We start from the raw sequence: 26,942 nt of genomic DNA, 5'->3' as shown, positions 1-26,942 counted from the left end.
ACTGTGGGAGTTAGTCCCCATATCTGCTGTTCACACTGCATGTCGAGCAGATAAATGCTATTTTTTGTACACATTGTATTAATTGCCAATACTATGCATCTAAACTACCTTTTTTATGCTTACATGAGCGGCGACTGGGTGTCCTCTTCAGGGAGAGAGCTGGAGCAGGTCCCCGCAGTGCAAATCGTCTGGAAAAAGACATTCAAGCATACAGGAAATAACTAAGAAAATGCATAATGGTCACAAGGTTTCATGATTGCACAATGAATAAGAAACATCCCAAAAAACCCAACAAGGCAGATTCAGTAGTTAAATGAGGAGACAAAGGGGGAAAAAAATGCTGGCGGGAAAAAAAGCGAACTCTGGCAAAAATCTGAATTCTCATTAAATCAACCTAATCACAGAATGTATCACAAACTAGCAACTTCTGAGGACACTGCCATGGCAACCAAGATTGTCTTCATGGATTTATTTGTTAAGTCGTGAGTGTGACAGCACGGTTAGAAGGATGTACTTGACCAAGGTATGGGTGGTCACGTGCACACTTGCATTTTACATATACAACACATGAATCATTGTCATTATGTATAGACAATGCAAACAGCTGCCTCGGGCAGCCAATAATGTTGGTCTTTTGCGAGGGACTGTTGCAAAAATTTAATGAAGTCAAAGTGTGAACTGTGATATTCACGCCACTGCAACTGCATACAGTTTTAATGACAGCTTTGCACCATACATATATTGTGCATCAACGTGATGACTTGGGTGGTGGAGGAGTTTCCTAGTATTGTTACGAGCAGTTGTATCAGGACCCGAAAGCAGGCAGGACACAGTGGCGTATCGTTTTCCGAGAAGCTTTATTAAAGTTTATAGAACTCAAAAAGGCGTGGAGACAACTCAGTTCTTAATCAAAACCGGGAATGTAAACTTACGACAAAAAATCCCGAGCGGGGTCGAAAGCAGTCCACAAAGGAAAAAGACAAACAATAATCCGATAACGGGTTCAAAAGTTATCCACGAAGGAAAAAGTCTCACGGTAGTCCAGGAGGGTATAGCCGGGGTATTCCGAAACAGACAAAACACGCCAACGCTGGCCAACCGTGAGAACAGTCCATAAATAGGTGGCTTGATTACGATAGTCTGCAGGTGCACCAGTCCCCGGCACTACCTGCGGCTGAGGCATGGCTCCACCACGCCCCCCGCAGGACAAATCCTGCAAAAGAGTTTCCAGAAACTGGGAACCTGACAAGTATGAGTGCAAGGTAGCTTGGGCTCATCCGTGCTTTTGTCAGAGCATGTAAAAAATGACTCTAGAGTGAGTGCAACCTAAATTACAACCCTTGGATTACCAGCAACTGCTGGATGAAAAGAAGAAAGCCTTCAGCTCTTTTGATATGATGTTAAAAATGATACAGCATGAAAATAAGGTGGAGGTGAGTGGATACAAAGAGGCCTACAAACAGAAACTGGAGAACAGATTCTGGCAATGAACAGCAGAAAAACATGGAAAGCAGAGCCATCAAACTGAATCTGTTCCTCCAAAGGATTGGTAATGGACCCCTCGCAGGCCCATCCCATAATGGAATGGCCCCTTCATCATATAGTCATCAATTATCACACTCTCTCCTCTGACTCCTTGCTGGACTGCCTAGGTCTTTACCCTCAACCTCAGAAGGCATTTTTCCCCACACGACCGAGAAGAATAAATCAGTAAATTGACCTGTAAAGCTGGAAAAATAACTGGACAAATCCTGGAAAACGTTGAAGCAGTGAGAGGTCAGAGGTATCTGTTCAAACTGCATCACAGAAGCAGTAGAGGTCACTCTCCAACTTGTTCTGTTCCACTGCCAAAGAGAATGCTGCAGGGAATTGTCTCTGCTACTTGCTATCATATCATATATACCTCTCCTGGAACTGTTTAGAAGGGATTAAGCCAGCACGGGGGTTGGCTTCCACCTCGAGTCTTGCCTGCCACCAGGTTGCATCATCTTGGCTCATTATCTGGAGAATGGAACCTTTCTTGAAGGCCAGTCCAGCCTCCTTACATGGAATGGCTTTGTCTTCATTGGGATCAAAGTTGAAAAGTGCTTTCACAAACACCTGGTAAAAGGGGAAACACAAATGAGGACATAGCTGGGAAAAATCAACAATGGTTTAATGTTATTCTTAGTTACAATTTAATTTATTAATTAAAATGATTAATACTGGGCAAAATAGCATTTAAAAGTCATAGAAATCATTTCTTGTTATTTTGAGGCATTTTTTAAATTAAACATGAAAATCTTCATTTTAATAACGCAGGAATCATGGAATGGAACAATGGAACTCTAGTAGATATGATGCCACTTGCAGAAAAATAGTTTTTGTATGTTTAATTGTGTATTATAGCTAATTTAAAATTAAATCCAATATGCAGTTTAAAGTGATAATATAACAAAATAAACTGCCATTATCCTTGATAATAAAAGTTCACAGACATTTGTTAAAGGAAAGTGAGCACAGTTGCTCAGAAAGTAAGAGCACCATCTAGCGGACTAAAAGTAATTAGTACAAAGCAATCAAACGGACCTTTTTCATGTTTTCGATCAATACGTGATGTATATATATGAACACAGGCATACAAAATATTGTAATATTATGCCGTATCGATTTTGATCCACCACTAATTCATATTATTTAGGAGAACCTGTGAACGAACTTGCATAAACAACCTAATCTAACTTAAAATTAATGTCTGTAGCCACAGCGGTGCCTAGTGTAAAGGCTTAAAAGAGACAAAGTCTTGAAGAATAAAAGAATACCTTTGGCTCCTTGGACGGTACCTCTTCTTTAAGACACGGGACAACCTTAAAGGTAATGGCTCCTTGAGACTGTGACTAAATATTAGGACAGACAAGCAAGCTACCATAGATTAGGAGGAATTGGTAGATCAGAAATATGAGCAATCTGTCCGGCAAATATTTAAAAAGGCACCTAATCCAATGAATGCCAAAAGATGCTAAATTGATTTTAAACTTACAAGAGTGAAGTAGTATTTCTGCTTGATGATTCTGCTTGGCAGAGACGAAAGGCACACACTAGCAAATCATATCATGGGAAAGCGAAGATTCGACTTTAAGTGCGGAATTTTGGATAGTGTGAGTGCAACCGTACCCCTCATGGCACATATGGAAGAAGTGTGCTTGGGTGCAGCACAGATGTTTACGCATGTATTTACTACACAATACATGCAAAATAGCCTAGCAATTCCTGGGGTTCGTGATATAGGAACCCCTGTTATCGCCACATAGCGTGATCAAGAAACCCGGACATTGGGGGGGCAGAATAATGTGGTGTAATTGCACCGTGGGTCTGTGTGGGAATAATAGGAGGAGAGATGACAACTATCATTAGCTTTGGAGGCATTTGTCTCTGAATCCTCCCAGAGTTTAACAGACGCCCTCATTCATTTTCCCTCATGGCAGAGTTCAAACCCATGATTCGGCTTATTTTAGGCTGTGGAAGATGCCTGGAAGACCAAGTATTATTTTTATCCAAGGAGAACACCTGTTATTAAATGTAGGTGGGCTCAAGGCATAGAAGGACACGTACAGACAGGGGGACTGAAACTGAAATGAAGGAGGAAGTGCACAAACTCCAGGCAGACATACATCAAAAGATGAGATTTACCAGAATACGAATGACTTCCTCAGGTTTCTTGTCATCCACTGGGATTCCGTTCACCTCCTTCAATTCATCTCCAATGTGAATTAATCCTGCCACACAAACACAAATGTACACATCCTCAAAAATGTCACCAATTCATTTTCCAAATAAGATTTGGATATTGTGCAAGTTTATGATGCCCAGACAACCTTAACAAAACATCATATTAATGTTGGTGTTTAACATTGGAATGTTTAAATCACAAAAATTAGCTATTCATTTGACCGAGGCAGGGACGAACAATAGGCAGGACAAAAATGTACACACAAGCAAACAGGAAACATATGCGCAGAAAGGAGAGGCTGAATATGTCCACACCAATCACGATTCTATGTAAAAAATGTAATTAGACAACCTGTGGCAAAAAGTTGTTGGATTATATGCAAAGACAATTCCTGATTACATTTATTTTTTCTTCCAAACGTCCTTACATGTGCCATTGCTGTTATATAAATCAGTTTCATCCTTGTCTACACTGCTGACTCACATATAACATGTTGGGATCTGGGCTGAGAAGTGGAGGGTTCTTGGCTCCAGCCCGTGGGGACAAAAAAAGAATATGTTTGGTAGTAGGTGAAGGTGCCAGATCACCTTCAGAGCACTGCCAAGATACCCTTGAGCAAGGTACTGTAGGTACTACAAATGCTCATATAGGGCCCTGCGAAGAACTGGCGACTCATCCAGGGTTGGACCCTGCCTTCACCCATATGTGCACCCACCCCGTGACCCCCGAAAGGGATAAAGCATATAAGATGAGAGAGAGACAGAGAGAGAGAGAGAAATTGGAACTGACCACTTCTGTCTGCTGCTCCACCTTTCATGATGCGGGCCACGAGGATGGCTCCTGTGTCGTCATCACGCCTTATTGTTGCTCCCTAGAAAGACATTTTTAAAAAGGCTTATTTCTGTTGTTCAGAAAGAGAAAAAAACAGATGCATGCATGAGTTTTGTGAGCTGTTTTGAGACACTTTCCAAGAACTTCTAATAATTGAATGACGTAATACCAGTTAATTGGAAATTGCTATCCCACAACTGGGACACGATTATTTGGTCATATTGAGGACAAAGATGGCACTGAACATTGATACTTCGTGTAATATTACAAGCTCTGCACTGACACGTAACATGATGACACGCAGGTGTATCACATGTCAACAAATGACATTAACTGTATACCAGATGACAAGTTGTTAAAGAGTCAATCCAAAATACATTTAAAATTTCAAATGTATACATTTGCTGTGAAAAAGTATTTACATTACATTATAATAAAGCAAAATCAGCAACTTTCTGTTTCCTTAGATTTATTTTATAGCTCCCAGAGGAACTATTTGACTATTTTATAAGTCTTGCTCTTTAATCACATGTTCTTTTGAGGGGTGTTTATGCTTGGATTTGGTAATTACCTCCAAAGCATGATGCTATTAGCTTGAATTGTGATTTAAACATTACTTGTATGTGAGATACTCACACATATAGTAAGATACGGAACAATAAAAAGCCCCCAATATCTAATGTTCGCCATTGACATTTATTTTGATGTAATTTGCAGCATCTTGTGTTTTCCTACATGCTTCTGTAGCTGTCTATGGCAGAATGTTTCTCGTAGTTAAAAAGGAATATTTCTTTACCAATGGTTCCTTATTTTTGACCAGTCTTATGATTTTTACAGAATCCTCATCGTCGTCGATGTCTTCAGGAAGTGGAGGTAGTTCTGGGTCATAATTCTTCTGGGCTACGGTGTCATGGACCGAAAGGATGCTCTGGAGCCGAGAGAAGGATAGAAACAATGGGAAAGACCTTGTAGCTAGCTTGATGTTATGAGTAAAATATATGATATATATTTATAAATACACTCCTTAATGTGGCATAGTAGACAAAATGCAGATATTGTTCATGTTATAGAATGAAATGTTGTTCTGGGTGATGGATTTAAAAAGCTTTCAGAGCCAAATATTGAATGCCCTAATTGCATGAGGCCCAAATCTCCCTCTAGACATCTCTATAATTAAAGAAATCCAGCACATGCCTTGGACTGCTGTTCACTTAATTGTGCCAGAAAAAGGGCAGGAGGCAACCCACAGACTCCAGTGTCAATGTTTCCCAAAGCCAGGTGTCACTCAGTGGCAAGCTCAATGTAACACAATTCACGGTCGCCTCAGATATTTCACACATTCACATGAATGAATGATAATGAATTATGGCATTAACACTTTCATGGAGGTAGTGAAAGAAGACATTGGTTGGGTGGTTTTAAGAAAAGAGGATGCAGAGGGTTTCATGGAGACAGTAGAGTGTCTAAAGGGAACAGACAAATTTTTAAAATATCAAACATATAATGCAAGTCCATTATTAATTCAATTAAAATTAAAAAGGAGCAAACCAGATGGGCATATTTAACTAGCTTTGCAGCAAGCTGATGTTGTGTATTATAAAGTAATACCGGTAATTTACTAAATGGATTTTTGGCACAGGCATTCTTCGTGACAGATTCTGAGCATTGCACTCAAAGCTTGTCAAAAACAACATTGTCTTGGAACAAAGTTGAAAAGCACAGATTGTTTCTCGTACAGCTGGGGTTTTTAGGTCAGGTCTGCTTAAATTTGTGTGTGTCGAAAGCAGTTGCGTGTAATTATAAGGCTTATAATTAAGGCCAAAACATAAATATAAATATTCTGTTATGCTGTGAGGCTCAGATGGCTGTCTACTCCTACAATACATTCACACCTCTGTCTCTTTCTCCTCTTCCTCCCCATAAAATGTATCTATACATCCATGCTACAAAAATGCACACATTGCTGAAGGTCAGGTGGCCCAGAGCTATATGAGGAAATCTAAAGATGCACCTGGGCCCATGGACTTGTTTTTTATTGCCATTGATACCTTCGTCCATGGACAGATTATACACTAACTCTTCTGTACCTAATTATAACGAACATAGATATATTACTGATGGTCTCTGTATATGTCTCATCTACTGCTCGCCTGTCCATACCTCATTTGTGGTCTGACAGAGGGTGTCACAGCTATACAGCTGGTAAAGCCCCCACAGGGCAAAATAATGTGTGTGATTTTGGGCTCTAAATAAATGTAATTTGATGATGAGTTTGCATTTAAAAAGAATCAGGTCTCCAAATATGTAGTTTTTGGTATTGGAGATCTACAGCGAAACTGAAATGAGACTTCGCTTTTTTAAAAACACAGAACGCCACATTGTGCGATACAAATAAAAATCTTTAAAATAAATTCACACTCACCTTAAAAAAGGGTTTGCTCAGTATTTGCTGAAGCTCTCTAATTTCTCCATTGGACAATTTCCCTTCCAATAGTTCAGCCAACTACAAAAGTAAAAGAAATGGATCAATCAATTATATACATTGACTGTTACAGTAACAATTCCAGATTTTTAGTGTTTATACATAAAACTAGACAAAAAAAACAGTACTAAAAAAACAAGTGTTTTGCAGAAACAACAAACAGGCTTGTTTGAGTTAAAGGCAACATTACAAAAAGATTAAATAAATCAGTCTTTGCAACAAACAGCCAGGGAAAGCAGTCAAGGTAGAACAGTGGCTTAAAACATCCATTCATCTATCCATCCTCTACCGCTTATTCGGGGTCGGGTCGTGGGGGCAGCAGCCTAAGCAGAGAGGCCCAGACTTCCCTCTCCCCAGCTACTTCTTCCAGCTTGTCCAGGGGGATCCCCAGGCGTTCCCAGACCAGTCGAGAGACATAGTCTCTCCAACGTGTCCTGGGTCTTCCCGGGGCCCTCCTACCAGAGGGACATGCCCATAACACCTCACCAGGGAGGCGTCCAGGGGACATCCTAACTAGATGCCCAAGCCACCTCATCTGGCTCCTCTCAACACGGAGGAGCAGCAGCTCTACTCCGAGCTCCTCCCGGATGGCAGAGCTTCTCACCCTATCTCTAAGGGAGAGCCCAGCCACCCTACGGAGGAAGCTCATTTTGGCCGCTTGTATCCGTGATCTTTCGGTCATTACCCAAAGCTCATGACAATAGGTGAGGGTAGGAACGAAGATCGACTTGTAAAACGAGAGCTTCGCCTTTTGGCTCAGCTCTCTCTTCACCACAATGGACCGGTGCAGAGTCCACATTACTGCTGACGCTGCACTGATCCGCCTGTCTCCTGCTCCTTTCTTCCCTCACTCGTGAACAAGACCCCGAGGTACTTGAACTCCTCCACTTGGAGAGCCTCCTCCACCCGGAAAAGGCACTCCACCTTCCGGTTGAGAACCATGGCCGCGGATTTGGAGGTGCTGATTCTCATCCCAGCCGCTTCACACGTGGCGGGACACCGATCCAGTGATCGTTGGAGGTCACGGGCTGATGACGGCAACATCATCTGCAAAGAGAAGGGACCCAATTCTGAGGTCACCTCAACACCATGACTGCACCTAGAAATTCTGTCCATAAAAGTTATGAACAGAATCGGTGACAAAGAGCTGCCCTGGCGGAGACCAACCCTCACTGGAAATGAGTTCAACTTACTGCTAGCAATGCGGACCAAACTCTGACACCAATTGTACAGGGAGCGGACGGCCCGTATTAGGAGGCCCGACACCCCATACTCTCGGAGGACCCCCCCACAGGACCCCCCGAGGGACACGGTCGAAAGCCATCTCCAAGTCCACAAAACACATGTGGACTGGTTGGGCAAACTCCTATGCACCCTCGAAGACCCTGCTGAGGGTGTAGAGCTGGTCCACCGTTCCACGCCCAGGACGAAAACCACATTGCTCCTCCTGGACCCTCCTCTCCAGTACCCCTGAATAGACCTTACCAGGGAGCCTGAGGAGTGTGATCCCCATATAGTTGGAACACACCCTCTGGTCCCCCTTCTTAAAAAGTGGGACTTCCACCCCAGTCTGCCAATCCAGTGGCACCGCCCCTGATGTCCACGCGATGTTGCAGAGTCGAGTCAACCACGACAGCCCTACAACATCCAGAGCCTTAAGGAACTCTGGGTGGATCTCATCCACCCCCGGGGCCTTGCCACCGAGGAGTTTTTTGACTACCTCGGCAACTTCAGCCCCGGAGATACGAGACCCTTTCCCCAGGCCCTGCTTCCTCACTGGAAGGCACGTTGGTGGGATTAAGGAGGTCTTCAAAGTATTCCTTCCACCGATCCACAACATCCTGAGTTGAGGTCAGCAGCACACCATCGCCACTATACACAGTGTTGACAGTGCACTGCTTCCCCTTCCTCAGACGCCGGATGGTGGTCCAGAACCTTTTCGAACCGCCGTAGCTGCACTCCGCTTGCCCTGCCGGTACCTATCTGCTGCCTCAGGAGTCCCACAGGCCAGTAAGGCCCGATACGACTCCTTCTTCAGCCTGACGGCATCCCTCACAGCTGGTGTCCACCAACGGGTTCGGGCATTGGCCACCAACCACCTTGCGGCCGCAGCACTGGTCAGCCGGCTCAACAATGGAGGCACGGAACATTGTCCACGCGGACTCAATGTCCCCTGTCTCCCCCGGGACATGGTCAAAGCTCTCCCGGAGGTGTGAGTTGAAGCTCCTTCTGACAGGAGACTCTGCCAGGCGTTCCCAGCAGACCCTCACAACACGTTTGGGCCTGCCGGGCCTGTCCGGTCCCCTTCCCCACCATCGGAGCCAACTCACCACCAGTTGGTGATCAGTTGACAGCTCTGCCCCTCTCTTCACCCAGGTGTCGAGAACATGTGGCCACAAATCCGATGACACGACCACAAAGTCGATCATCGATCTGCAGCCTAAGGCGTCCTAAGACGAGTCAAATAACAAAACACCACTCGGGTTCAGATCAGGGGGGCCGTTCTTCTCAATCACACCTCTCCAGGTCACACTGTCGCTGCCAACGTGAGCATTGAAGTCACCCAGGAGGACGAGGGAGCCCCCAGAAGGAGCACTCTCCAGCACTCCCTCTAAGGACTCCAACAAGGGTGGATACGCTGAACTGCTGTTTGGGCCATAGGCACAGACAACAGTCAGGATCCGTTCCCCCACCCGAAGGCGAAGGGAGTGTTTTCAAAAAAAACAAAAACAAAAAAAATAAAACACCAACAACAAAGAAAAAAACGAGGAAATCGTAAAACTCAGAACATTATCAGGCTGTGCTAGAACAAAAGGCATTCATATTCTACGTACTCTATTTGCATTAATTCATGCACTACTGTGACAGTTTAAATTTGTGCAGTTATGATGTTATGCATTTAAGCCAGCAACTTTGACCTTATGTCATAAAATGAGTAGCTCCTTGGCTTAAAGATGAAAACTCAAATGTATTGCTCTTCCTGAAATAACTAGTATACCCCAACACAGCTTTCTGGTGAAGCCGCATATTTACAAATGTATTTTTCCTCAGTCTGTAGGTCAGTTTAGACATGTTTTTGAGGACATTACTATTTGTGCACAAAGAAAAATCACTCTGTTTGGGCAGAACTGGATTTTTAATGGTGTGACTGGTGGGTCAATAACTTTGCAAAACAATTATTGAGGACAAGTCCAATGATGATGCGGGAACCTCATGTTATTAACATATTGTGGTTGCTTTGTTTAAGTAAAGCAGTGAGGCATGAGAAGATGAATAAAATTTGAAAAATCACTTACAGAACAAAGCAAGGTACAAAAGACAGCATAAAGCTTATGTTTTAAAAGGAGGATGAGGTTCAGCCTGGACAAGTCTCCAACTCATCACAAAGCTAAACATCCAAAGCCAAACAACCATACAAATTTACATTCAGACCTAAGGCCAATTTAAATTAGCTAATTCATCTATCCCATAAAAGCATGTTAACAGTACAGAGTAAAGGGAGAGAACATTAGGAGCATTATTAGGATTTGTTCTGTATCTTTTCAATGTCCAAGTATCTTTTTTTTGTCAGAAGTACGATTTTATAAGATGCTAATGGGGAATATAAATGAAAATAAACATTTCTAAAACAGTGCATATTTTAATCTGTTTTTTTACCATCCAGTGTTATAAATCATATAGGCAAGTAAATTATTTCTCCCTGGTTTGGATAGTTGTATATGGTTTTAGTATTGTTTCAGTATCATAATATGCTTTAGACAAGCAATGTAGGGGACAGCTACAGCACTCCAGAGCACATCTATATCTTTATGAATTACCCCAAACATTTCTGCTGTTGTAAGGGAACAAGAGTCTAGTTAATCCCATATTACAAGAGGGCACATACAGTACATGCATGTTATGACTGACTTGCCAACAGAAGAATTCTTGCCAACAGAACAATGTGCCATTTACATCAATAACTGACATATTTTAAATATTTACTGACAATTGGAGTGGACCATACATTTCTGTATTTTAAATCAAAGTTAATAAACAGGGGTGATGTACATTTTAAATTTAGAAAAATACATGAAAGATTTGGAAATTTTCTGGATGTCTTCCAACAACTGAAACAAAATAGACCCAAAAACAGTCACACTGAAGACGTAAAGGTTGATAGTTTTGAAAAGTCTTACTTGACTAGCCAGAGTTACAGCGCTGTCCAAGACTGGCAAAGGTTTGCTTTCCTCATAGTGCCGTAGAATGTCATGGATCTGAAAGGATATATTACAGTTATTACAGTATATTAGAAGCTAGGAGGTACAATGCAAGGTCACAAATTATACCGTAAATTCTGCACTACAGAGCGTACCTGATTAAAAGGAGCATAAGCTAATTTTAGAAAGAAAATCAATTTTGTACTTATACAAGCCAGACCGGATTTTAAGCCGCAGGTATCCCACGTAGTAATATGAAAAAATAGCTCAAAAACTTTACCGGTATATTTTTTTATTCCTGTAAGAAACGAGTCACTGACAACGAATGACAAACAGACAGGTAAGAAACAACCACTCTTTTCACTTGTATGTTTATACAGAGAACTTAAATCCAATTTTTATCACATTTAAGGATTTTTTAACTTTTCTTATCCAAGGTAGTTTTCACTGTCAACTGGACTGTGTTTGTTCTCTTTGAAGACGTTTCGCCTTCTATCCAGAAGGCTTCTTCAGTTCTGAACTCGCTGGGGACCGAGCTTGAAAATATAGCCCTTGTGGACCATTGGCATGTTAATGATCTGAGTGGTCACCTGAGGGTCGTTGGTAGGGTCGTCCACCTAGTTTCGGTTGAGGTGTCTCCCCTTTGTCTGCTGGCTCACTTGGTGGTGAGTCACCAGGTCTCCTGGAATGGTGTGAACGTTTGGTTTGTTGTTGGAAGGAGTGGAGGACTGCATTGTATGTGGGTGATAGGAAGTGCCTCAGGCCACCACCCCTATTTAAGGATGGTTTTTCCAATTTGACATGGATAGTTTTGTTACGCTCGAGAGGACTGGCGGTCAAGTGTGGCGGAACCCCAAAGAAGGCAGACAGACACGGGAATTAAAAAAGTAAACTCTGAAGGTTTAATGAAGCAAAAAAACCAGGAGGGAAGAAACAAAATGAGAGAGGCCGAGACAAACTATAGGTGCGTGATGCGGCAGACGAACCAAGTTCGAGATCCAGGGGCGAGAGTCTGTGGGGGAGTCCAAGTGTCCAGAGGATAGGAGAAATCCGTCCGAGGAAGGGGAAGAGGAAGAGGTCAGAGGAAGAGGGGCTAGGAAGGTTGCAGAGGAGTCTCTGGAAGACGCAGGGAGACGCAGGGAGTCGCTGGGGAGCCTGGAGAGATGCTGGGTCCACGGGACGTGTTGCCAAAAACATCAGTAAGATCAAGCACTGGCCTGAGTGCATAGGGGCCTTTTATGGGTGCAGAGTCGTTTGGGCGGATTGGGTGCAGCTGCAGGAGAGGGCCCAGGTGGTGGTGGTTGAGCTGATTGCCCAGGAGGAGGTGGGGCCAGAGTAGGAGTCACAACAGTACCCCCCCCCTTACGGGAGGCACCGGACGACCGCCCAGGAGCATCCGGGTGCTCCCGGTAGAAGTCTTCGAGGAGGGAGGGGTCAGCGAGATAGGATGGGGGCACCCAGCTCCTGTCTTCGGGGCCGTAACCCACCCAATCCACCAGGTACTGGAAGCCCCTTCCCCGTCGGCGGACCGCCAGCAGCTTGTTAACGCTCCACACCGGCTCTCCGTCGTCTGACAGGACCTGTGGGGGAGGTGGAGTCGGAGCAGGAGGGGACAGGGGGCTGGTGGAGAAGGGTTTAATGAGCGAGACGTGGAAGACCGGGTGGACCTTGAGGGCGGCAGGGAGATCCAAACGGACTGCAGAGGGGTTGACGATGCTGCAGATGGTGTATGGACCAATGTAGCGGGGGTTCAGCTTTCTGGAGGAAGTCTGCGAGGTCTGGAGGGGCAGGTCCCGGGCCAACAGCCAGACCTTCTGGCCAGGCCGGTAAGCAGGGGCCGGCCTCCTTCGCCGGTTGGCCGAACGCCGGGACTGCTCAGTGGCCCGCAAGATGGCTTTGCGGGCAGTCTTCCAGATGCGCCTACATCGGCAGAGATGGGCCCTGGTAGACGGCACTGCGATCTCCAGCTCCTGCTGGGGGAACAGAGGGGGTTGGTAGCCCAGGAAACATTGAAAGGGGGACATACCAGTAGCAGAGCTCTCCATGGCGTTGAGGGAGTATTCCACCCACGGCAGGAACTTGGACCAGGAGGCAGGATTGCTGGTGGTCACGCAGCGCAGGGCCGCCTCCAAAGCCTGGTTGGCCCGTTCGGCTTGTCCGTTGGACTGGGGGTGGTACCCAGAGGACAGGCTGACCGTGGCCCCAATCCCCTTGCAGAAGGCCTGCCACACCCTAGAAGTGAATTGGGGGCCACGGTCAGAGACCACGTCAAGGGGGATCCCATGGAGACGTACCACGTGGGAGACCAGGAGTTCAGCTGTTTCTGCAGCAGAAGGGAGTTTGGGGAGGGCGACAAAGTGGACCCCCTTGGAGAAGCGGTCCACAATGGTCAGGATGGTGTCGTTCCCCTGCGAGACGGGGAGGCCCGTCACAAAATCCAGGGCTACGTGAGACCAGGGTCGACTGGGGACGGGAAGGGGGTGCAGAAGGCCTGCTGGCGAGCGATGGGAGGCCTTGCTGCGGGCACAGACCGTGCAGGCGCCCACAAACTCCCGAACATCCTCTTGGAGGTTGGGCCACCAGAAGCGCCGCTGCACAAACTCCGCCGTCCGACGCACGCCGGATGGCAGGCGAAACAACTGGAGTGGCCCCACTCTAGCACCTGCGGCCGGACGGAGGAAGGCACGAACATTCGGCCCTGAGGCCCGTTCCCAGGATCTGGCTCGTCTCTCTGGGCTTGCTCGACGGCCGTCTCGATCGGCCAGGAGATGACCCCTGACCCGGGCCGGGGGAACGATGGTGTCAGGGTCCCTGGGGGCGCCGGGGAATTCCTCCGGAAACTGGCGGGAGAGGGCATCAGCCCGGATATTCTTGGAACCAGGACGGAAAGTGAGGGTGAAATCAAACCGACTGAAGAAGAAGAGAGCCCAGCGGCCCTGTCTGGGATTGAGTCTCTTGGCCGTTCTCACATAGGTCAAGTTCTTATGGTCCGACCACACAAGGAACGGGTGCTTTGCTCCCTCCAGCCAGTGTCTCCACTCCACCAAGGCTCCATAGACCGCCAGAAGTTCCCTGTTGCCCACATCGTAATTTCGTTCAGCCGGATCAAACGGCGGGAAAAGTAGGCACATGGGTGAATCTTCTGGTCTGCCTCGGACCGCTGGGAGAGGACTGCCCCGATGCCCGCGTCCGAAGCATCGACCTCGACGATGAACTGCCGAGCGGGGTCTGGATGGGCAAGCACCGGAGCCGTCGTGAACCTGTCCTTGAGGGCCGAGAAGGCGGTCTCAGCCTCCGGTGTCCAGGCGAAAGGGCGCGAGGTGGAGGTGAGAGCGGAGAGAGGGGCAGCCACTTGAATGACCCTTTGATGAACCGCCGGATGAACCCGGCGAACCCAAGGAACCGGCGAAGCTGAGTGCGGTCGGTGGGGCGTGGCCACTCCACCACAGCCTGGATCTTGGCCGGATCTGCGCGCACCCGCCCCTCCTCCACGATGTAGCCGAGGTACCCCACTGAGGCGGAGAGTGGAAGACGCACTTCTCGGCTTTGATGAATAGTCGGTTCTCCAAAAGCCGTTGTAGGACCAGGCGAACATGCTGGTGGTGCTCCTCCATGGTGCGGGAGAAGATCAAGATGTCGTCCAAGTAGACCACCACAAAGACGTTGATCATGTCCCGGAGCACATCGTTGACCAACTCCTGGAAGACGGCGGGGGCGTTGGAGAGGCCGAAGGGCATGACCAGGTATTCGAAGTGCCCGAGGTGTGTGTTGAAGGCGGTCTTCCATTCGTCCCCTTTCCTGATCCGCACCAAGTGGTAAGCGTTGCGGAGGTCTAACTTAGTGAACACCCGGGCATGAGTGAGAGGCTCGAACGTGGAACTCATAAGGGGAAGAGGGTACTTGTTCTTAACGGTGATGTTGTTAAGTTTGCGGAAGTCGATGCAGGGCCTCAGGCCGCCATCCTTCTTGGCTACAAAGAAGAAACCTGCAGCTAAGGGGGATGACGATGGTCTTATGATCCCAGAGGCAAGGGATTCAGTGATGTAGTTGCGCATCACCTCCTTCTCTGGGATGGAGAGATTGTAAAGTCGACCCGTGGGGTAGGGAGCCCCGGGGAGGAGGTCGATGGGGCAATCATAGGGCCGGTGAGGGGGAAGGGACAGAGCATTGTCCTTACTGAACACTGGGGCTAAATCATTGTAGATAGGGGGAACACCAGTGAGATCCGGGGGAGTGAGCGCGGGCCTGGGATTACTGGATGGAGAGGGGGCGGAGCGAAGGCAGTTGGCGTGACAGGCCACGCTCCACCCCAGGATCCGACCCGAAGTCCATGAGATGTGGGGGTCGTGCCTTTCCAACCACGGTCTTCCTAACACGAGTGGAGCGGTGGGGGCGTGCAAAACCAGGAAAGGTGTACTCTCTATGTGATTACCCGAGAGTGTTAGGGTGAGTGGGATGGTGCGATGCGTGATGTTACCCAGAGAGCGGCCATCGATCGCCTGGGGGGACAGGGAGCGATCGAGAGGAACCAGGGGAATGCCAGCTTGACGCGCGAGAGAAAAGTCCATCAGGGACTCATCAGCCCCAGAGTCAATGAGAACACTCACCGGAATAGACTCCTTATCCCAGGAGAGGGTTGCGGGGAAGAGGCGGTTGTGTTGCTCGGTGAGTTGGGGAATCACAGCTCGGCTCACCAGTACCCCCTACTGGTGAGCAGGCCCTTTTGGTCGGACGGGGCAGGCTTGGATGAAGTGGCCGTTGTTTCCGCAGTACAGGCACAACTGGTCTCGGAGTCTTTGCTCCCGCTCCTGCCGTGAGAGACGGGACCGGCCGATCTGCATGGGTTCCTCTCCGACTCTGGGGGAGGAGTGAGCTGGGGATTGCAAGAGGATGTGAGGAGGCGGGGCGGCAGTGCTGGTAAGGGAGAAGTCAGGGACAGAGGAAGTGCGGTGGGAGAGTTGGCGGGTAGAACCGCCCGCACGTTGGGCGCGCTCCTGGCGGCGCTCCCGTAGTCGTTCATCCATCTGGAGCGAGAGGGTGATCAGCTCGTTGAGTGATGAGGGGCGGTCTCTCACAACCAGGTCCTTGATTGCCTCACTCAGGCCCCGTCGATAGACGCTACGGAGCGCGGTCTCGCCCCAGCGGCTCTCTGCAGCCAGGATGCGGAACTCAAGGGTGTACTCCGCAACTGACCGTGACCCCTGCTGGAGAGCGAGCAGACGACTCGCGGCGTCTTCACCGTAGGTGGGGTGCTCGAACACAGCCTTGAACTCCCGTCGAAAGGCGCTGTAGTCTGAGGAGAGGCGGGGGTCCAGGTCGACGGCAGCTATGGCCCAGCTCAATGCCTTGTCGGCCAGGAGGGAGGTTATAAATCCAACCTTGGCCTCGTCGGAAACAAATCTGGAGGGCTGATGGCGGAAGAGCAGCTCACATTGGTGGAGGAACCCCTTGCCCAGGTCGAAATCCCCGCCGAACACACGGGGGCTGGCAAGGTTGGGCTCGGCTCGGGGAGAAAGCAGGAGAGATGGTTCTGATGGAGCAGCCCCACCGGGGTCGCTGCCTAGCTTCTGAATAATGGAAGCCAAAACGGTTGCCATGGCGGACATCTGGTTGGAGAGGGCGGACAGGGTACTGGAGGTGGTCTGGGAGGAGCTCTGGAGCTCGGAAATCTCCCCCTGGATTGTGGGGAAGGCCTTGGTTAGCTCCGACTGAAGGGAGGAGAGCTGGGCAGAGTGGGCCTCCACTCTTCTTTCGAGGGGGGAGGGTAACGTGGGGGTCCTAGGGTCGCCCGGCTGCCCCGGGGTTCCACCTTGACTCATCTTGGCTTGATCTTCTGTTACGCTCGAGAGGACTGGCGGTCAAGTGTGGCGGAACCCCAAAGAAGGCAGACAGACACGGGAATTAAAAAAGTAAACTCTGAAGGTTTAATGAAGCAAAAAAACCAGGAGGGAAGAAACAAAATGAGAGAGGCCGAGACAAACTATAGGTGCGTGATGCGGCAGACGAACCAAGTTCGAGATCCAGGGGCGAGAGTCTGTGGGGGAGTCCAAGTGTCCAGAGGATAGGAGAAATCCGTCCGAGGAAGGGGAAGAGGAAGAGGTCAGAGGAAGAGGGGCTAGGAAGGTTGCAGAGGAGTCTCTGGAAGACGCAGGGAGACGCAGGGAGTCGCTGGGGAGCCTGGAGAGATGCTGGGTCCACGGGACGTGTTGCCAAAAACATCAGTAAGATCAAGCACTGGCCTGAGTGCATAGGGGCCTTTTATGGGTGCAGAGTCGTTTGGGCGGATTGGGTGCAGCTGCAGGAGAGGGCCCAGGTGGTGGTGGTTGAGCTGATTGCCCAGGAGGAGGTGGGGCCAGAGTAGGAGTCACAACAAGTTTCCTTGACACCCCTCTCAAACCAGCGGTCTTGTCTGGCCAGTATCCGTACTTGGCTGTCCTCGAAGGAGTGCCCGCTCTCCTTTAAGTGTAAGTGGACTGCTGATTCCTGACCTGAAGAGGTGGCACGTCTGTGTTGTGCCATTCTTCTGTATAGAGGCTGTTTGGTTTCACCAATGTACAGTTCCTTGCATTCCTCCTGGCACTGTACAGCATAAACAACATTACATTGTTTGTGTCTTGGTGTCTTGTCCTTCGGGTGTACCAGCCTCTACACCCGAAGGACAAGACACCAAGACACAAACAATGGAGCATCCTCCTAAACTTCTCAGAGACCCTGAACAGATGGGGGATCGAACGCTGTGGCGTTTGTTTCTCTTCTCTTCTTTGCTGGGGTCTCGTTTTCTTGAGGTTTTGGTTAAGGCCCAGTCTGGGTAGCCATATGTTTTGAAAGCTGTCTTAATGTGGTCCTGTTCCTTCTTCCTGCCTTGACATTTGGTGGGTATTTCTTTGGCCAGGTGTTGGAGGGTTTTGATCACTCCCAACTTGTGTTCCAGTGAGTGGTGAGAGTCAAACTGGAGGTACTGGTCGGTATGTGTAGGTTTTCTATAGACTTCGATGGTGAGTTTTCTGTCCTCGGTGATCTCGACTGCACAGTCCAGAAAGGCCAGACTGTTTCCTTTTACATCTTCCTGGGTGAATTTTATATGCTGGTCTGTTTTGTTGACGTGATTCACGAACGCTTCCAATTCTTATGTTCAAATTTTGACCCTGGAGTCATCCACATATCTGAACCAGTGGTGTGGTGAAGTTCCTGTGAAGGATGTCAGGGCCTGGGATTCCACCTTCTCCATGTATAGATTGGCAACTATGGGGGATACTTGTGAACCCATGGCACAGCCATGTTTCTGCCTGTAGAAGCCTTCTCTGTAATGGAAATAGGTGGTGTTCAAACACAGGTCCAGCATGGTGCAGATTTGGGCTGGTGTTAAGGCTATTCTTTCAGGAAGATTCTGTCCAATAGAAGGTGCTTGTGGATGATGTCTATTGCACTGGTGGTAGGGATGCATGCGAAGAGTGATGTGACATCATAGGATACCATAGTCTCTTCTGGATGTAGTTTGAGTACACTGACCTTTTGAGCAATGTCTTGGGAGTTTTTGATGTGGTGTAGGGTGTTACCAACCATGGGAGACAAAATGGAGGCCAAGTATTTGGAAATGTTATATGTTACAGAATTGATGCTACTCACTATTGGTCTGAAAGGGGTCCCTGGTTTGTGGATCTTTGGCAATCCATAAATGCAAGGGATTGCTTCTCCTGGATATAGACGGTAGTATTGTGGTCTGTCAATGGCTTGATCCTTTTCAAGTTTCTGTAGTAAGTCCACCTTCTTCTTGTATGAGCTGGTCGGGTGTCGCTTGAGTTTCTCATATGTATTGGTGTCTGTCAGAAGATTGATTATTTTGGTGTCGTAGTCAGTGGTATTGAGTAAGACCGTGCACCTACCTTTGTCAGCTGGTAAGATGGTGATGTCCTTGTCCTTGGCTAAGGATGCAATGTCTCTTTTTTCCTCGTTAGTGATATTGGAGGTTGGAGGTTTAGCACTAGCTAATGCAGCCGTTACCTTGAGTCTAATCTGTTCTGCTTCTGCTTCCGGGAGTTTATTGTTTCTGATGGCTGTCTCAGTGGCTGTGATGAGCTCGACAGTCGGTAACTCTTCAAGGGTGACTGAAAAATTCAGACCTTTGGCAAGCACTTCCTCTTCGGTTTGTGTAAGCTCCCTGTCTGATAAGTTTTTTCCCCATTTCTCCCATTGTGCGTCAGACAAGGATGTGTCCTGTTTTTCTGTCATGGAGAAGGGGTTGGCTCCGTTGGGGTTGTGCTTTGCCAGTAGGGTGGTGAATTTTCAGGTCTGACATTCCTTGGTCAGGTGTGTTGGGTGGTGTTCCTCCCTACTTTCGTCTAACTTAGCTTCCAGAGCGTTTATGGTAAAATGGATTTGTCTGCTCCTCTCATTTAGTAACCGTTTTTCCGTCGTGTGAAGAATTACCTGGGCTCTGTGCCCTTTTACTGTTGATCTGATGCGTAGACAGGTGGGGGTAATCTTCTACTGTCGACATCTGAGGTTGAAGAGGAGGTGGTTCTTAAAATCTGCTGACTTCTTGGCTGTTTTCTCAAGCTGTCCCACCAAGCAAAGGGTACCAAATTGTGATGCAAGTTGTCTGTGTAGATTCTCAATCATCCAGGTCATCGTTAACCTTTCTTTTAATTTAATCCCCTTAGCAACATAGAAAAAACATATTGTACCGGTAAATGCTTTTGTTCCTAACGGTGTCTGTAATGCAGCTACCTTGAAATATATGTTTGTATCAGCTACACACAAATTATGTTGCTTATGCTTTTTTACTCAAACAATGAATATGAAAGTGCATGAATAGCATTCCAGTATCTCCTAATAACTGGTAAAAGCATTTACCATATACTGAATCCTACCAGAAAAGTCACTGCTCGCCTTCTTCATCTTCCTCCTGTGCACTAAAACCAACCAACAAAGTCCTCTGCTTCAGTGTCCGTAGTATCTGAAGCTATGTATCTATTCTCTGCAACTCAACTTTTCAGCTATGTATCCATTCTGTGCAGGAGGTAGAAATCTGTAAGGCCTCGACTTGTTTTCCAGACAATCTGGCGCTATCTCACAGGTGTTTCATGTCTCCTGAGACTTTTACGTCTCATAGGCTTATGATGGATGCCTTTCTCCTTCCTTCTCCTTCCTCCTTTTTAGTAATAATTGGACTCTATATCATTTGGTCAGTTAGACTGTGTTATGAAGCCATCAGAGAAGAATGTGTTTAATCGGTGGTATAAAAGAGCGCTACTGGAATAAGTCTGGATCTTCACCATCAGGACCACGAGACCTCCCGCGGACAAGCTGCAGCGTCCGATTGATGCCTGACTTTTCTTTCCAATAAACATCTCTTTAAACAAAGACGGTGTCTGTGAAGATTCCTTCCTCATCAACACATCTCGGTTACCATCAGAAGAAATTCACCACAAAGCCTCAGGATCTTATCACTTAGTACATCATTCTCCTCATTTTCGATGTCACTTGAGTGCACACCTTCCTCTTCATAACGTGTCAGTCCGGCCTTTCGGAATCCGTTGGTGATGGTTGATGTTTTGACTCGGCTCCAGGCATTTAGGATCCACTGACAGACTTGATTTAAAGATGCTCTTCGCCTGCGGCCTGTTTTGGTAAAAGATTTTCCACCGCTTGTCATCCAAGTCTCCCACTCTTCGCGCAGTGCCGCTTTAGATGCCCGGTTCACGCTGATGTCCAGTGGCTGAAGATACTTAGCGGTACCTCCAGGAATCACAGCTGGAATTGAGTTTGTGCTTTTGATGACAGCTTTCACCAACTGTTACATGGGCTCTCATGCTGTCCATAACGAGCAATACTTTTTTTTGCGAAAAAAGCCCCCCAGTCGCTTTGAGTAACACTCTCTGAGCCAATCCTTCATCAGGCTCTCCATCATCCAACCTTTCATATTTACTTTCACTACGACGTCTTTTGGGAATTTTTCTTTTGGCATTGTCAGCCGCTTAAAACTAACCATAGGAGGAAGCTTCAATCCGGATGCTGTGCAACTCAGAACACAGGTAAAATGCATTCTCTCATGGCCTGTTTTCAGTGTGATGGATGAGTCCCCTTTTTTATTTACAATCTGAGTAAGAGGCAGGTCAAACGTCAGAGGTACTTCATCCATATTTACGATATCATCTGGCCCAATGGAATTATCCGTTATCTTTGTTTGAGTGAATGTGTGGAATGAAGCAAGTTTATCCTCGTAGTCGGGAGGGAGCTGCTGACACAAAGTCGTGCGTGCCCTAATGGACAGGCCTTTTCATTTCATGAATCTAAAACACCATGATGGCCCACCTCTAAAATCTTCTGTTTTCATCTCGGTGGCGATTGCTTTTGCCTTCAGTCTGATTTGTACAGTGGAAACACCGCTCTCTGTGTGCTGACCCAGTCTTCCAGAAAGTTTTCAAGCTCGGACCACCTGCTATAATTACCTCTAACAGCATTTGTCGTCTTTTTATTTGGATCAGTTCTTCATGCTGGCGTCTCCACCTTCTCACCATTGATTCATTTATGCCAAGATTACGTGCGGCAGCTCGATTTCCTTCTTCAACCGCCAAAGTGATCATTTTTAACTTAAGAGCCGCATCATATGCTTTTCTTCTAGTACCGGTATTTTCCAAGTTGATGAGGGTTAGTAAAAATGACTGATTCACAATAGTTGTGGTAGTGCACTTGACTGATCACACAATTTTATTGGACCTCTGTCTGGACCTCTCATCAATTTTATTGATCTACTGTTGCCAGGCAAAATGTTTTTGGCGCCACAAAAAAACACGAATAAGCCGGACTGTAGAATAAGCCGCAGTGTTTAAAGTGTAGAAAAAAGTAGCGGCTTATAGTCCGGAATTTATGGTACATATACTTTATTGATTTTAATTAAATCTGTAAAAAACAAAAGCCCAATATGCAATCTGCATATTTCCTGAACACTATGAAATTAAATCAGGTTTCAGAGCTAAAAGAGGCCCATATTATGGGATATAATCATTTTGGTTTACACTGCATATGTGAATGTATGTATGCAAAAGCTGTTACTTTTGAACAAAAATGCACTTGAAAAGTCTGATAAACAGTGAAACATGGGTTCTATTGGTTTGAGAACTTTTTGGTGATACCCCACAGCTCTGCCTTGTTCACTGTACAGTGATCCCTCGCTATTTCGCGTTTCATCTTTCACGGCTTCGCTGCTTCACGGATTTTTTTTGCGAGTCGTTCATTGCAGTTCTCAAATATAATCGAAGGTGGCATATCCGTTTATAAAAATCTTCTTGCTCAGAAAAAGAAAGAGCACCAACAACTACCCATAACAATGTTCTTCTCTCGGAAAGACTCCTGCGCCTTCAGTAGAAACAGACGCTACAGCGGAGCGGAGTCAGGACGAAGAGGCACAGCTGGGACTGTGAAATACGCGAGTGACAATGTTTCCAACCTTGTATTACTATATTAAAATTATTGTTTTAAACAAATTTTGGGCTTTAAAACAGATTTTGATTTTTGGTTTCATTCTATAGTTCAATATTGCATTGTAAAATAATAAAAAAAAAAAAGCTGACTACTTCACGGATTTCACTTTTCGCGTGTTATTTTTGGAACGCAACTCCCGCGATAAACGAGGGATCACTGTAATTATATTTACCGTATTTTCCGGACAATAAGTCGCACTTCTTTTCATAGTTTGTCAGGGGGTGCGACTTATACTCCAGAACGATTTATATGTGAAATAAATACATTATCACATAATTTCACATGTTCGTTATTTTCACACTGACAACCACAAGAGGGTGTTCCAGGCTTGTGTACCTGTACCTGAGGAACGAGTTCCTCTAGCGACGCAGAAGAAGAAGCGACGCGTCGATGGAGTGAGACTTGATTGTTTGGTAAACTTGCTTGGATGTTCTATATGCTATAGTGATCTGAATAACTGTTAATATTTTATGTTAACAAAGCAGACACGTACTCAGTTCTTTGTGGGTCATGTAGCTGAATGTGTAACGTTAGCATACAGTAACACTATTGCGAATCCATTATTATTTTAAATTGCCTTTCAAGATGAAATGTATGTTCTTGGTCTCAGATTTTATCAAATAAATTTTCCCCCAAAATGCGACTTATATATCTATTTTTCTTCTTTATTATGCATTTTTTGGCTGCTGCGACTTAAACTCCAGAGCGACATATAGTCCAGAAAATACGGTAGTTCATTCCCACTAATATTTATTGAGTCAGAATGTACTTTTTACCTTAAAATACCATATCGACTTGTTGACAGTGAAACAAAGTTAACACCAATCTTTTGACCATGCTTTTCACCAATTTGCAACATTTAACTAAAATAAAAAAAATACTATTAATTAAAATTTTAATGAATATGAATTTCCTTTACCTTGATTAAAGAGTGGAGGCTTTTTTCTCCAAACATATCCTTAAGAAAGGTACTGTCCTCTGGATGAATGACATGTGGCTGCAACTGCGAGGGCAGAGACACCAGCAAGTCATAAAACCCTGGAGATGGGCAAACAAAACATGAGGATATCAGCAGGGTGACCTTTAATAAATGCTGGCAGTACAGAACAGAAACATAAAGACACACATGCACACACACCCTCACTAGAAAACACAGAATAGTGGTTCCCCTTTACAACAGAAGGGGAAAAAATGAGTGACAGAGGAAAGAAAAGGGGAATAGAAGAGATTTTTGATTTTTGCAAAAATACTTTAATCACAAATTTACACAGGGCCACAAAATGCCCTGTTTAGAAAAACCAAAGAACAACAACAATATTAATAATAATAATACTAATAATAATAATAATAATATAATAATAATAATAATAATAATAATACATATTAAGAAAACAACAATACAATTTATCCCACAAGGGGGTGTGTAAAGTGCAAATGATCCTCCGTAACAGTGCATAGTACATTTCTGTGACACCATATATCGCGGAATTGGCTGAGGTTGTTTATCATTTAATGAAAACCAAACTCCAACCTCAGCCTACACCGGACATTGCAGCACCACACAGAGGCGGCCTCACTATCTCCAGTTTTTGAAATTTTGTTGTTCCTAGAGCCTCTCTCTCATGCTGAGTCTGTTCCTCCATAGCCAATGCACCCCCTCAGCTGCCTGGGTAGAGCGGATGCCCAACAGGGAACCCACTGCCTCCACGCCCGTTAGGTCTGGCCCTGCCACGGCCACTACGTGCTGGAAGAGTAAGGTCCGGGTCCGCCACAGTGCAGCCGTCAGTCTTGGCGTGGCTTCGGCTGAGACGTCCAGCCTGGCTCCGTGCACCGTGGGTTCCCTTAGCAGCCAATACAGAGTCAGAGCTCGTTCTTTTTTCAACTTTAAAAAGGGCCCATGCCTTAACAACACTTTGATAAAATGGAGGTAGCCCATTTAATTTTGCAAATTTAAAGTTAGTCAAAAACCGAGCATCATCCAGTGTTCATATTTATCAGTGTTCATCATCCAGAGCATCATCCAAGTTACTCACCCGTCTGAAGACACATCTGGCCACATCTCTCCACATTAGGTTTGCCGGCCCTGTTAAAAACCTCTGTACAGGCCCTGTCCTCCCTCCTCTCTAGGCAAGTACAACACCCCCTGCTGGACCCAATGCATGCCATCCCAGAAGAAAGCCAGAACTCTTGTCTGAAGTTGTGCTAGCAACCCTGAGGGTGGCTCCATGCAACTGAGCCGGTGCCAAAGCACAGAGGCCCTCTGTGCTTTGGCACCGGCCCTCCTTACCAGTCTGTCCATCCTCTTCCTGTCCTGTCCTATCCTCTTCCTGTCACGGACAGCTGTGATGCTACTGGACCAGCAGACAATCCCATAGAAGATGGCTGATCCCACCACAGAGTCATAGAATATCCTCAGGAGTGGTCCCTGCACACCAAAAGACCTCAGCCTCCTGAGCAGGAACAGTCTGCTGTTGCCCTCCTTGACAAGGGCGTCTGTGTTGTGTGTCCAGTCCAGGTTATTGTTTAAGTGAACACCCAGGTACTTATATGACTCCACCACGTCAACATCCGTTCCCAGGATGTTCACTGGTGCAGGCGGGGGGTTGTTACGCCTGCGGAAATCCACCACCAGCTCCTTGGTTTTGCCAGCGTTGATCTGGAGGTTGTTCCGCAGGCTCCAGTCCACAAAGTCCTGAATAAGTTCTCTGTACTCCGTATCGTTCCCATCAGTGATGAGGCCGACAGCAGCAGAGTCGTCAGAGAACTTCTGGAGGTGACATGAAGATGTACTGTGTGAAAAGTCCGCGATGTAGAGGGTGAACAGGAAAGGAGCCAGAACTGTTCCCTGCGGGACACCAGCGCTGCAGAAAAGCCAATCTGACTCGGAGCCCTTCACCCTCACAAACTGTGGTCTTTGTGTGAGGTAGTCCAGAATCCATGTTGTGAGGTGGTGATCCACCCCAGCTACCTGCAGCTTGTCCCCCAGCAGCCTGGGCTGGATGGTGTTGAATGCACTGGAGAAATCAAAAAACATGATCCTCACAGTGCTTCCAGCCTTCTCCAGGCGAGTGAGGGAGGTGTGAAGGAGGTAGATGACAGCATCGTCCACCCCGATGCTCGGCTGGTAGGCGAACTGCAACGGGTCCATGAAGGAGCTTACCAGTGGGTGTAGGTGGGCGAGGATGAGTCTCTCCAGCGTCTTCATTAGATGAGACGTCAGAGCCACCGGCCTGTAGCTGTTGAGCTCCTTGGGGTGCGGTGTCTTCGGCACTGGGACGATGCAGGATGTCTTCCACAGCTGTGGCACTCTCCCCAGCTTCAGGCTCAGGTTGAACGTGTAACTGAAGATCCCACACAGCTGGTCTGCGCAGGACTTCAGGAGCCTGGAGCTGATGCCATCCGGACCCGTCGCTTTCCTGGCCCTGTTCTTCTTCAGGGCCTTCCTCACCTGGTGTGGTGTGAGGGACAGGCTGGAGCAGGGAGGTGTTGGCGGGGGGGATGGGCATGGGCCAGAGTGTGAAGGGTCGGGAATGTGTGAGCTGAAGGTCATGAGAGAGGGGGAGGGGGGACAGGAGGAACAGTCTATTGGGGGCACAGACAGTGGTGGGGGTAGCAGCAGAGGAGACTGGGCTGGGGGAGGGGTGGGTACCTAATCTATTGAAAAACAAGTTCAGGTCGTTAGTCCACCCCCGGTCACCCACAGTTTGGGACTTCTGCTCCTTGAAGCCCGAGATGGTCTTCAGTCCCTTCCATACGCCACAGATGTTGTTCTGTTGCAGCTGGTTTTCCATCTTCCTCCTGTAGTTGTCCTTCTCCTGTCTGATCTTCCTCCTCAGTTCCCTCTACACAGTCTTCAGCTCCTCCTTGTCTCCAGACACAAAAGTCCTCTTCTTCTCCTTCAGGAGGGCCTTTATGTCTGGGGTGATCCAGGGCTTGCTGTTGGAGAAACGCCGTACAGTCCTGGTGGGTACGGTGTTGTCCACACTAAAGTTAATATAGTCCGTGATGCAGTTGGTGAGGTTGTCAAGGTCCTCCCCATGGGCGTCGCTGAATACATCCCACAGGGTTGTGTTGAAACAGTCTTTCAGGGCCTCCTCGGCTTCTTCGGACCATTTATTCACTGTGCGGGTGATAACAGGCTGCCTCTGCACAAGAGGTTTGTTTTGGCCTGACTTGTCTGGATTTTCATATGTGGTGGCTGTGTGTAGAAGACTTGGCAATGTGTTGTAATAGACCA

At 47.0% G+C, this 26,942-nt stretch overlaps 1 protein-coding gene across 19 annotated transcripts in view; it reads right to left on the bottom strand.

Annotated features, from left to right (window-relative positions):
• mpp7a (MAGUK p55 scaffold protein 7a) overlaps window positions 1–26,942 on the bottom strand; it is a 62,918-nt gene that overhangs the window by 16,724 nt on the left and 19,252 nt on the right. For 12 of the 19 annotated variants that reach the window (XM_057012956.1, XM_057012941.1, XM_057012943.1 and 9 more), the window contains 9 exons: window positions 23,625–23,743; window positions 11,201–11,278; window positions 6,963–7,043; window positions 5,337–5,468; window positions 4,499–4,580; window positions 3,670–3,755; window positions 2,802–2,876; window positions 1,904–2,100; window positions 109–188 (listed from right to left, as the gene is read on the bottom strand). In XM_057012956.1, coding sequence (XP_056868936.1) covers window positions 109–188; window positions 1,904–2,100; window positions 2,802–2,876; window positions 3,670–3,755; window positions 4,499–4,580; window positions 5,337–5,468; window positions 6,963–7,043; window positions 11,201–11,278; window positions 23,625–23,743 — 930 coding nt within the window. The remainder of the gene's footprint in view (window positions 1–108; window positions 189–1,903; window positions 2,101–2,801; window positions 2,877–3,669; window positions 3,756–4,498; window positions 4,581–5,336; window positions 5,469–6,962; window positions 7,044–11,200; window positions 11,279–23,624; window positions 23,744–26,942) is intronic. The other 7 variants (XM_057012945.1, XM_057012947.1, XM_057012949.1 and 4 more) reach the window with 1 other exon arrangement.

The sequence above is a fragment of the Takifugu flavidus genome, chromosome 17, assembly GCF_003711565.1.
Source record: "Takifugu flavidus isolate HTHZ2018 chromosome 17, ASM371156v2, whole genome shotgun sequence".
Taxonomy (NCBI): Eukaryota; Metazoa; Chordata; class Actinopteri; order Tetraodontiformes; family Tetraodontidae; genus Takifugu; species Takifugu flavidus.
Note: the sequence above shows the minus strand (reverse complement) of the source record. Positions and strands in the feature narration are given on the sequence as shown.